The 13,090-nt window shown below is 44.6% G+C and overlaps 1 protein-coding gene across 1 annotated transcript in view; it reads left to right on the forward strand.

Annotated features, from left to right (window-relative positions):
• Nucleotides 1–13,090, forward strand: part of KCNH4 (potassium voltage-gated channel subfamily H member 4) — a 325,608-nt gene that overhangs the window by 238,648 nt on the left and 73,870 nt on the right. The window contains exon 7 of the mRNA XM_030220488.1: nucleotides 10,616–10,823. Within this exon, the coding sequence (XP_030076348.1) occupies nucleotides 10,616–10,823 (208 nt within the window). The remainder of the gene's footprint in view (nucleotides 1–10,615; nucleotides 10,824–13,090) is intronic.

A 13,090-nucleotide genomic window follows, 5' to 3' on the forward strand; every position in this document is an offset into this window, starting at 1 on the left:
AATCCAGACAGTGCCAGGGCAATTAGAGGGATTTTCACCTGCACTGTTCAGCAACTGGTAAATGTACCAGTCTGTCTGAATATTGTAGCCAGGGCCCTCTAGGTGCAGCCAAGGATAGAATAATCTCCTCCAGCCACAGGCTCCCAGTACAGTCAAGAAATAAATGTCCACCAGCAACTTCAATCTTAAGGACGTTATTCCATGCAGGTTTCTAGCAGACCTGATACACAGTTCCAACAGCAGCATTCACCTTCAATCTTAAGCACATATAAGCCACCTGAAAGTGTGTGGCAAATAGTCCCCTTTAAGCAGTAGGCTATCAGCACATGCCAGGATTCAATACAGGCGCCCAGTCAGCTCCAATCTGGGCTCTTTATCCAGTGCACAATAAGCAGTAGTTCAATTCCAAATAGAAGCAGTTCATTCAGTTCATCATCACAGTTAAATCACAAAGCAGCAGTTTCTACCTTCTACGCTCTTTACCTTTTTTTTTTTTGTTACATTTGTACCCCGCGCTTTCCCACTCATGGCAGGCTCAATGCGGCTTACATGGGGCAATGGAGGGTTAAGTGACTTGCCCAGAGTCACACCAATGTGGCCGCGCAGGCTTCTGCTTCTGTGAGTCTGACGTCCTGCACGTACGTGCAGGACGTCAGACTCACAGAAACAGAAGCCTGCGCAGCCTTCTACATGGAATGTTGCTAGTGGAATAGCAACATTCCATGTAGAATGTCCAATAGTAGCAACATTCCATGTAGAATCTCCAATAGTATCTATTTTATTTTTGTTACATTTGTACCCCGCGCTTTCCCACTCATGGCAGGCTCAATGCGGCTTACATGGGGCAATGGAGGGTTAAGTGACTTGCCCAGAATCACACCAATGTGGCCGCGCAGGCTTCTGCTTCTGTGAGAAACAGAAGCCTGCGCAGCCTTCTACATGGAATGTTGCTAGTGGAATAGCAACATTCCATGTAGAATGTCCAATAGTAGCAACATTCCATGTAGAATGTCCAATAGTAGCAACATTCCATGTAGAATCTCCAATAGTATCTATTTTCTTTTTGCTACATTTGTACCCTGCGCTTTCCCACTCATGGCAGGCTCAATGCGGCTTACATGGGGCAATGGAGGGTTAAGTGACTTGCCCAGAGTCACAAGGAGCTGCCTGTGCCTGAAGTGGGAATCAAACTCAGTTCCCCAGGACCAAAGTCCACCACCCTAACCACTAGGCCACTCCTCCACTCATCTTCAGGAGGGGTTCCATACTTTAGGGATTTCTCATACCCCAAGGGATTCCCCTTTACATCAGCTTCACTGGTAGATTCAATACTTTAGGGACCTCTCTTACCCAAGGGTTTTCAGCCTGCAAATACTTTTGGGACTTTCTCACACCCAAGGGATTTCACCCTGTATCTGCTTCACTCTACCCTCTTCTCTCCTTCTGCTTCTCTCTTCCCTAGGACTCCTTCCCACCTGCCTAATCAATCCCTGGCTTCTGCTACCACAACCAATCATTCTCCTTCCATTAGCTTCCCCCACACCCATACCAGCTGAGTTGAACATTAGACTAATGATGAGCTCCTGCACAAAGGGTTTCCTATCTCTCTTTCCCCCTAGTGGCAGCCAATCTACACGTCCTGCCAGCTTAAACCCATGTCTTCCCCTATTGCAGCTAGGAGTCCAGTCCGGGTTCTTCATCTCACCCACTAGCTCCTTGCCTGCAATGCCTTCTGGGACTTGTATTTCATACTGAAACTGCCTTAACCCAACTATCCTGGATGTGACTATCACAATATTAACTTGCAAATTGATCTAATTTATATTAATTGTGTATATCTTGAAAACCCGATTAGTGGTGGGGTCCCCAGACAGCTTCGGGAAACCAAGAATAGGCTGTTTGAAATTAAAACTTGATAGGATAGGTCTTCTCTGGTGAGCGTACCTCTAAATGTGGTAACTGCTGTTAATAACTTAAAAAGTTTGGCTCAGTGACATGCGGAGAGCCAAATACCTGTTGAAGAGATACATCTTTTCCCCAGACAATTGTTACTGCTCAACTGACTTCTTTTAATGTTCATTTGGTATTGTTTCTCAAGTTATTTCACATGCTATTTTGCTACGTCAGCTGTCTGATCACTTGGTTAATGTAGTCTTGAATAAGACAGGGGTCTGACCTGTCTGTAATACAAATTCCTGGTTTCTATAGCCTTAACACAAAAACAGAGAATTTAATTAGCATCATGTTACAGTTTGGGGGGCACCTGCCCTCCACCCCACCAGGCTGTATCTTTTGGCCAGGATGGAGGATCACATGGACAGTCGGGGCTCCTGCTAAACTACGACAATGGAGGGACATTTTCAATATGATGTCCAAGTCCAACTTTGGACATTTTGCTAAAAGCATCCAAAATTCAAGTGGGGAATACAGCTATTTTCAAAACAGAAAAATATCTATCTTTTTTTTTTTTCTCAAAAATGGCTATTTGCTAGATGTTTTTGTGCTCTGAGTGTTTATCTTTTTGGTTCATTTTTGAAAAAGAAAAAAACATCCAAGTGAAAAACGTACAAAATCAAGCCAATGGGATGTAGGAGGAGCCAGCATTCATAGTACACTGGTAACATAGACATCCCTGGAGATCAATGGGGCACCGTAGGGGGCTCTGCAATGGACTTCAAATAAATGGTCCTAGGTACACATTTCACCATTGCTGAACCTCACAAAACCCCCTACCCCCAACTGTACACTACTGCAGTAGCCCTTATGTTGAAGGGGGGGGGGGCACCTATATGAAAACTCAAACACGTGAAGCAATTCTTCCCGAGGGAAACATTTCGCAACCTGATACAATCAATGGTACTAAGCCACTTAGATTACTGCAATGGAATTTATGCGGGATGTAAAGAACAAACCTTAAAGAAACTTCAGACCACTCAAAACACGGCAGCTAGGCTTATATTTGGTAAAATGCGATTTGAAAGTGCAGAACCCCTCCGCGAAAAACTACACTGGCTCCCAATCAAAGAACGCATTGCCTTCAAAATCTGCACCCTGGTTCACAAAATCATCTACGGAGAAGCCCCGAGTTACATGACAGACTTGATTGACTTACCAATTAGAAATACATCCGAATCAACACGATCTTATCTAAATCTGCACTACCGAAGCAGCAAAGCACTTAAATACAAAACAACGTACGCATCTAGTTTTTCCTACATAAACCCACAACTGTGGAACGCATTACCAAAAGCCCTGAAAACGACGTACGACCACCTAAACTTCCAGAAATCACTAAAAACCAACCTGTTTAAAAAGGCATACCCTACCGATCCAACTTAAATGCCTAATCTCTGCAACACAACCAAACTAAAGTACGTAATGGACATAACGCAACTCTTCCGTTCTCTGATTCCCTAATGTGGCTGTGCCACATGAACTTGATCTTACCACAACATCACCCTGTATTTGTTCACACCGGAGCCTGCAAAGGCCTCTCTGGTACTATGTAAGCCACATTGAGCCTACAAATAGGTGGGAAAATGGGGGATACAAATGTAACAAATAAATAAACAAATATGTGGGTACAGTGGACTTCTGGTGAGTTTTGGAGGACTCACAGTTTCCACCACAAGTGTAACAGGTGGACCCAGGTCCATACCTCCCCCTACCTGTCTACAGCAGTGCACTGCACCTATCTTTAGACTAATCAAGGGACCTTTATGGTGGACCTGAGAATGTGGTAATGGCGGTTAGCTTAGCAGAGTTTAAAAAAGGTTTGGACAGCTTCCTAAAGGAAAAGTCCATAAACTGTTATTAAATGGACTGGGGAAAATCCACTATTTCTGGGATAAGCAGTATAAAATGTTTTGTACATATTTGGGATCTTGCCAGGTATTTGTGACCTGGATTAGCCACTGTTGGAAACAGGATGCTGGGCTCAATGGACCTTTGGTCTTTCCCAGTATGGCAATACTTATGTACTTATATATACTTATGGGTATAACATTTGAGGCTGGCATAGAGGCTGGTAAGTAATGTTTTTAATCACATTTTTGGAGGGTGGGAGGGGGTAAGTGTCCACTGGGGGAGGGTTTTTGCCGGGTTCTTGAAGCCTGGATATACCACTGTCGGAGACAGGATGCTGGGCTTGATGGACCCTTGGTCTTTTCCCAGTATGGCGGTACTTATGTACTATGTACTTATGTCATCCCTTATTCCCTACTACTACTACTAACTAGCATTTCTAAAGCGCTACTAGGGTTACGCAGCGCTGTACAATTTAAACACAGTGGTCATCTGGTCATTTAGGGGACTTTTTTTGTGGCTTATTCGTTAATAAAACAGGTCTAGACCAAAATGTCCAACTTATAGCCCTGGATGTTTTGTTTTGTTCCATTATGGCAGAAAAATGTACAAGTGTTAGGAATGCCCAGATCCCGCCCTTAGTATGCCCCTGACACGCCGCCTTGTGATTTGAACACACTTCTGATGGACTCCATAGAAAAACATCTAAAAATTGGTTTCGAAAATACCAATTTGGACATTTTTTGTAAGAAAAATGTCCAAATGCAGACTTACTCCACTTTTTGGATGCTTTTTCTCTTTTGAAAATAAGCCCCTAAGTGTCTCCCTCATCAAACTTAAACATATGTCTCCTAATTCTAGAAAGCTGCATCCTCAACTTATTGAATCAGGTCAGTTGCACTTGCAAATTAATAGATTAATTAGTTGCTAATTGGCCTTAACATAGTAGTAGTAGAATATGCACCGAACTGTCTTCAGTTGGCACTAGCATAAGTGCTCACACCTAGTTATGCGTGTCCATGTGGACCATGGGTGAACCCAGGTGGGCCTTGGCCCACCCAGTCTCAGCTCAGGCCCATCAGAAACATCTGACACCCTTATGGCTGGTGAGGATCCTCAAGCCCCGCCAACTGAAGATGTCCTTCAGCAGCCAGCACAAATGGTTTTCCTACCTGCTTCGGTTAGCAGCGTTTTTCATTCATTGCTGCAGTACTATCCCCCCCAACCTTCCACCACCTCATGCACATGCTTGTTCTTTGTGCATGCCTGAAAACCGAGCATATGGAGGAGGGGAGAGGCCAGCAAGTGCCACCGGCTATAGCAGGTAGGAAAATCACTTATTCTGGCTGCCAGAGGACATCTTCAGTTGAGCTAGCGGGGCTTCGGGATCCCCCGCCAGCTCAGGTATTTATTTTATTCTTTGGGGTCGGTGGTGTGGGGCAGGGGCAAAAAGCACACTTGCACGGGGGGATTGTATGTGGGGCAGGGGGGGATTGTATGCCTACCCAGTTTGGACACAGGTCCACTCATAATACTATGTCTGGCTACGCTACTACTGCTACTACTTATCATTTCTATAGTGCTACAAGGCATACGGAGCGCTGTACACCATACACAAAAAGACAGTTCCTGCTCAAAGAGCTTACAATCTAGATAAGACAGGCAGACAGACAGAACAATTAAGGGAAAGGGAATAAAGAGGTGAGGATAAAAAGGACAGGGCAAGTGAGTAGTGGTTAGGAGTCAAAAGCAGTGGCAAAGAGGTGGGCTTTAAGTTTGGACTTGAAAACAACCAAAGAGGGGGCTAGACGTACAGGCTCGGGATGTTTATTCCAGGCATGAGGTGCAGCAAGATAAAAGGAACGGAGTCTGGAATTAGCAGTAGAGGAGAAGGGGACAGATTTAAGAGAGATTTATCAACAGAACGGAGTACCCAAGGGGGGGCGTAGGGAGAGACAAGAGTGGAGAGGTACTGGGGAGCGGCCTATGCTATGTATGACCTATCCTAGTATTGTATGACAGCAGTGGCGCACACAACTGCTGTTAGAGAATTCGTGCTTATTGCACATCATCCTGGCGTCTAACTTTAGGCAGTTTATTAAGAATTACCCCCCATGTGGGGGTAGGGGACAAATTTGTGATATATTCTGGCTCTCTCCCCCACCAACCTTTTATTTTTGGGTGAGAGGCACGTGAATCACTAGAAGAGGGCTATTAGCACCATGCTTAACTTTTAACTTTGTTGGGATGGAGGAAAGAACACAGGCATGGAAGGCCCTGACAGCCTCACACTTTAAATGGAGTTGGGCCAGTTGGGAATGGGCTTAGCAATTCAGCACAGATTTTCAGCACTTGTTAGATATGTATAAGTAGATGTGTCCTAAATTTAGCCAGCCAGCAATTTGGCTGGCTATGATAGGCATGTCATACTTTTTTGAAAATGGAGGTGTATGTTGCTAAGAGATTTAACAGTTCTGCTGGTGTCTCTTTAATTGAATGTAACCTTTTAGAGTTTTAACTCTTTGTCAGATGTTATTTTTTATTTTTTTTATTTATTGCATTTCTATCCCACATTTTCCCACCTGATGGTAGGTTCAATGTGGCTTACATGGAACAGTGGGCGGTTACAATGTAGCGCGTGGGATTAGCAATTCGATGGAGGCAGTGAGAGTCTGTGGGGATCTCTCACTGAAGTATTGAATTAGGTTAAGACCTTGGTGGATTCCGTGCGTGTATTCATTTACAATTTTAAAACATCTATTAATGAACTGCATTATACTCTTGTAACTCCCCTTCCTTTAGCCTCTTGAAAAAGGAAAGTTTGGTGCAAGGAGGATCTGTTGAAGGAAAGATGTTCTCCTAGGTCCTTCTGGTGTGTGTATCTGTGAAACTGAGATAGCCAGTGTCTAATCATGAATCTCCACACAAAGCCCTCAATAGAAATAATTTCACAAACCATACTTTTGAGTGGTATCCATGTATATCCCGTTTTTCAAAACATAATTTTACCAGCTCTACGTTTTCATAAAAATGTCATGATAATTTTTTTAATTTCAGTCCTCGGGGGCTTCTTTGTGATTTTGTAGTACCCTCTTCTTGGGGAGCAAAAAGGGTTAAGATCTGTGTTACTGACCATCCTGAGGCCCACTGTCATTTTCTCTTATACCTGTCCCTCTGGTGTTAATTTGTAGCCTCATTGGTGAACCACTTTAAATGCCTTATTCTGGTCCACTGGGAATAAGACTGTACCTGAGTGGACGAGTAGTACAGTTAGAACCAGGTTCAACTCCCACTGCAGCTCCTTCTGACCCTGGGCAAGTCACTCAACCCTCCATTGCCACAGGTATAAAAAAAAAAAGTAGGCTGTGAGCCCACTAGGAACAGAAAAAGTACCTGTATATAATATGCAAACCACTTTGATTGTAACACAGAAAGGTAGTATATCAATTTCCATAAGATAAAGTACTCCGTGATCTGTTCGCTTCCACAGATCACGGAGTACTTTATCTTATGAGTCAGACACCACAGACCATGAGGAAGGATTCGAAACTTGGGCCGAAGTCGGGCCGTGGAAGGTGTCTTAATGAATGTAAAGTCAAAAGATAAGAGCATTTGATCCATTTAAAAAATATAGACGGTTCTTATTTGCTACAAGTATTAGAGCAGGAGCCATACTTGCGAAATAAAAGAAGGAGGTTTTTGCCCATGATGACCCCCCTAATGTTGGTCATATCAACGACGGAGTGTTCCCTTATAATTTGAGGCTTTTCCTCCTATTTAAAATTACTCGGATACATCAAACGTATTTGGGGATATCATTTATGGCTATATGAATCATTAATTGTTGGATATCCTACATAGCTCTTTTTTGTGATTTAGATTGGTCTTTATCTTACCACAACATCACTTTGTATTTCTTTACACCGGAGTCTGTAACGCCTCTCCGGTACTATGTAAGCCACATTGAGCCTACAAATAGGTGGGAAAATGTAGGATATAAATGTAACAAATAAATAAAATCTCTCCTTCCTGCTCTTTCACCCCTCCTCCCAAGTCTGACATCCCTCCCTCCCTTCCGCCCCTTCTGAGTCTGGCATATCTCCCTCCCCGCTTCTGCCCCATTCATCTCCCCTCTATCTTTCCCTGTCTATCTCTCCTTCCCTTTTTCTGCTCTCCTTGAGTCCATCTCTCCCTCTCCCCTTCCACCCCCTCCCTATCCATCTCTCTTTCCCTTCCTCTGCTCTCCTTGAGTCCATCTCTCCTTCTCCTTCCACCCCTTCCCCATCCATCTCTACATCTCCTCCTTCTGTCCCCTCCCCAGAGGCTCCTTCCCTTTCCTCATTTCCCCAACCCCTCCATTTTTCCCTTTCCCCCTTCAGCCCCCTCTCTTTCTTCCCCTTCTACCCCACCACCTTCCATCATCTCTCCCTGGCCCCCTTTTACCCCTTCTGCCTTCCCCCAAGTCCAATCTCACCCTTTCAACTTTCCACTCCTTCACCCTCACTCGCCACCCATCTCTCCCTTTCCCCTTTCTACCACCCATCTCTCCCTATCCCCCTCCCACCCCTATGCCATCTCTCCCTGTCCCCCTTCTACCCCTTCACCTCTGCCAACTCTCCCTGTCCCCCTTCTACCCCTCCACCTCTGCCAACTCTCCCTGCCCCTTCCACTCCTCCACCAACTCTCCCTGTCCCCCTTCCACTCCTCCACCCTCCATCTCTCTCTGTCTCCCTTCCACCTCTCCACCCTCTGCCATCTCTCCCTGTCCCCCTTCCACCTCTCCCTGTCCCCCTTCCACCCCCTCTACATCGCTTCCTGCCCTCCCTCATCTGCCCCTCTTGCTCCTCTGCCCCCACCCTCCCCTTCCATATCTCCCTCTCCTACCTGCTCCCACGAATCTGACATCTCTCCTTCCCATTACCTCATCCCCAAGTCTGACATCCCTCCCTCCCCAGAGTCAAATCTCTCCTTCCCCCCACTCCCTTCCAAAGTCCATCTCTCCCTCTCTCTCTCTCCCTTCCATCCCTCCCCTGTGTCTCACATGTCTCCCTCCTTTTCTTTCTAGGATTCCCTCTGCCCATCATCTGTTTCTTCTGCCTCCTATAATCCAGCATCACTCACACTCTGTCATTCCACCATCCAGACTACAATCTGGTATCTTTCCTTCCTCAAACCCCTTCCCCTCACCCTGAGTTTCTCCTTCCTCAACCCCCTGGCAACATCTTGGCATCTCCTCTGTCCCTTCCTTCTTCAACCCCCCCCCCCCCCCTCCAACATATCTCCTTCCAGTCCCCCGCCCCTGGACGACATCTACTCCCTTCCTTAAACAACACCCACCCAGTCTACCTTCAATTTGTTCTAAAAGTCATCAAGCAGCGGCAGTAATTCATACATGCTGCTCTGCCACTGGCCCCGGTGTCGTCTCTCTACTGCAGCACATCCTCTCTGACAGAAGGGTGGCCTGCAGTAGATAGAGGATGCCGGGACCAGCAGCAGGGCAGTGTGTTTGACTCGCTGCCACTGCCCAGTAACTTTTAGAACAAATTGAAGATACACTCGGGGTGGGGGTTAAGGAAGGGAGGAGATACCGTCTGGGGGGGGGGGGGGGTTGGGTTGAGGAAGGAAGGGAGGAGATGCCGCCCGGGGGGAGGGTGCAGCAAAGATAGCTGATAAGTGGCAAGATGCTGCTTCTTTAAGAGTGCCATCTGAGGCCACTGCCTCAGCTGACCTCATTACAGGGTCACTCCTGCTGGCTACACAGACCCATTATATCCCACAGGTGGATGCACTACACTATGATAGCCCAAAGTAGCACAGCAACAGAAAGAAGAGGGGCGATAGGAGTTTGGAGGTGGGATGGCAAGAGATATATTGCTTCACAAACCTTTTTTTTTTTGGGGGGGGGGGAGGGAGGGTAATCAGCCTATGGTGGTACGTAGCTGGGCTGACCTAACTCTGGATATTCAATGCTGGGGCATACATGGCCTCCTGAATATCCGGGTATGTGGACTGATCCAAAAGTTAACTGACAGATATTTGGGCTAGTGCTTAGTTAACTCTGTACATAAAGTTAGGACAACCTTTTTTCTGTCCTAAATTTATGCACTTGCTTAGCAAAGAATTGGGCTGAATATCACTACTAATCAGCTAAGTGCTGGCTCTGACCAAACTTTGCCTCTGAATCAACCCTAACTTTGCCAGTTAAGGAGTGACCGTTTTTAGCAGAGATATTCAGCAGCACTACCTGGTTAAGTGTGGCTGAATATCAGCAGTGGCCAGTTCAGCAGGGTTATACCAGTCAGGAGCCTCTCCTGACTGCTTAAAACCCTTTGAATGGCAGACCCTAAAAGTTTAATATTCACTTTATGCCATATTCCATTAGAGTCATATCCAAGGATTTGATGTGACTCAGTGTTCCAGTGGATAGTTTTGATTAGATATGCTTTTGAGCTCCTTTTCCAAAGCATTTCTATATTTGCAAACCCTATTTTTTCCCATGTGCAATCAGAATGATAGGTATAAAGGATACAGGTGAGGGGGAGGCAAATATCACAAAGCCAGAACTGCCCTGGCATCTCCTTCCTGGTTCTGAGTCTCTGATAATGCTGTTTCTAATTTCACCCTCCTGCAATCATGGATTTAACAGTTCTGATTTCTCCCCAAAACAGCAAATCTGCAAGTCTGTGCAAGGGGAAAGGTAAAACTCCCCTGCAGATCTTTGCCTGAGGCTCTTCCATTTTTCTACCTTACTGATGTGATCTCTAATTACTGTATTTTACCATAGCAGTGAGACCTTCCTCCTTTTCCCCAGACTTCTCTCGTGCACCTTCTGAAAACAGTGAGGCTCCTGAGATTGCTGAGGCTCCTACAGAAGCTGGATCGCTATTCCCAGTACAGTGCCATGGTGCTTACGCTACTCATGTCCATGTTTGCCCTCCTCGCTCATTGGATGGCCTGTATCTGGTATGTGATAGGGCGGAAGGAAATGGAGAGCAATGATCCAGTCACTTGGGACATTGGTGAGTTACTGAGCAAGAGCAGTCATCTACTGTATGTACAAACCATGCTTTCTGTCAATTTGGGTCTCCTGTCCTGAAATGTATATATATATATATATATATATATATATATATATATATATATATATATATATATTCATTCATTCATTCTTGTGTGCCACAATTATCCAAAAACAAGTTTCGGTTCAATGTGGTGTACAGTTGACAATCAGGAGAAATTACAATGTTGCGTTACAGTTACACATAACATTTCTTGACGAGATAGGTTTTCAGTTCTTTTCTGAAGATCTTAGGAATTGAATTCCACCATTTCGAACCCAGGTAACTAAATTTAGGCATATAAATGGTTTTGTAGATTCTGTTTCTGCACTTGGGTAGGTGAAGTAGTAAGTAACGTCTGGCATCTGGACTTGTGTTTCTTGGTGATAATTTGATCAGGTCTAACATGTAATTAGGGGCCATGCCGAACAGTATTTTGAAAATAAGGGTGTTAGTTTTTAATAGTAGTCTGGCCTTGATCGGAAGCCAGTATAGCATTATTTTATTTATTTATTAGGATTTATTTACCGCCTTTTTGAAGGAATTCACTCAAGGTGTACAGTAAGGAATACATCAAACATGAGCAATAGGCAATTACAGCAGTAAAAATATTCAAAAACAATACAAAGTATGGCATGGTATACTACTTACAATGTCAACACAATACGTAGTAGAACATTATAATTGACAGTGAAGGGTAAAGCAAAGATGTAACATATAGATAGGTAAGAAAGCAGGAAGAGTTGAAAAGTAAGGTGATTGATTTAAAGAAAGTTGCACACGAGGTCAGAGATGGTTAAATATGATCTCAGCTAGGGTAGGGGTGGATAAACATGTCCTACTGCAGTATATGCAGCCTGAGTCACTCCTTGTATGTGTGAGTGAGACTAACAAGTTAGTTACTTCTTCCATTAAAGGCTTGGTTGAAGAGCCAAGCTTTCTCCTGCTTCCTGAAGTAGAGATAATCTTGTGTTAAACGCAGCCTTTCAGGCAGTGCATTCCAGAGTGTGGGGGCTACTCCGGAGAAGGCTCGCTTGTGGGTATCACATTGTGTAATGTCTTTTGGAGAGGGTGTGATTAGTGAAAGTCCTTGGGAGGACCTTAGTATTCTTGGCGGTGTGTGGAGGATCAGCCTATTTTTCAGGTACTCAGGGCCATTTCCTTTCCTTTCAGGACCTTGAAGATCAGATATAGAGTTTTAAATTTAAACCTGTATTGTACTGGTAGCTAATTAAGTTTTTGCAAAAATGGTGTGATGTGGTCACATCGCTTGCAACCTTCTATGAGTCTTGCTGCTGCATTCTGAATCAACTGGAGCTGGTGCAGGCCCTTTGTAGTCAGACCATTGTATAGTGCATTGCAGTAATCCATTCTTGATGTTACCATGGCATGTACAACTGGAATAAGATTTACCTTCTTAATGTAAGGAGAGAGGCAGCATAGCTGTCTAAAGAAGCAGCTCTTGAAGGTTGCTTGGATTTGGGGAATCAGAGTAAGTGTTGAATCTAACTGTATTCCAAGGTTCCTGACTTGTGATTTGAGGGGGAGTTCATACTTACCAAAAGTATGTCAGGTATGTATCCACTTGTGTTAGGGACCCAGAGAAGCTCGGTTTTACTTGGGTTCAGGCAAAGTTTGTTGTCTTTAGCCCATTCTTGAATTGATGTTAGACAGATAATCAGTTTATTCAAGGCTGTAGGTAAGTCAGGTTCAGTGGGTATGAGTAGCTGCACATCATCCGCATAGATGTAGAACTGAGTGTCCATTGACCAAATCAGCTCAGCTAGTGTCTTGAGGTAGATATTGAACAGAATAGGTGACAGTATCGATCCTTGTGGTACCCCGCAGGTCAGTGTCCATGATGGTGATGAGTTGCTGCAAAACATTATGGATTGTTGCCTGTCTGATAGATAGAATCTGAACCAGGCAAGAACTGTTCCATTGATACCTGTTTCTGTCATTCGTGCTAGCATGATATCATGATCCACAGTGTCAAAAGCTGCTGAGAAGTCAAGCAGTACTAACACTGAGGTGAAACCCTTGTCTCGGTTTCTGTGAAGATCATCTAGTAGGGATACGAGGACCATTTCTGTACCATAACCAGGTCTGAATCCAGATTGACATGGATCTAGCCAGTTACTCTTTTCTAGCCATTCATTTAGTTGAACACAGACTGTCTGTTCTATGAGTTTCCCTAGAAACAGGATGTTGGATACTGGCCTCTAACT

The sequence above is a fragment of the Microcaecilia unicolor genome, chromosome 12, assembly GCF_901765095.1.
Source record: "Microcaecilia unicolor chromosome 12, aMicUni1.1, whole genome shotgun sequence".
NCBI lineage: Eukaryota > Metazoa > Chordata > Amphibia > Gymnophiona > Siphonopidae > Microcaecilia > Microcaecilia unicolor.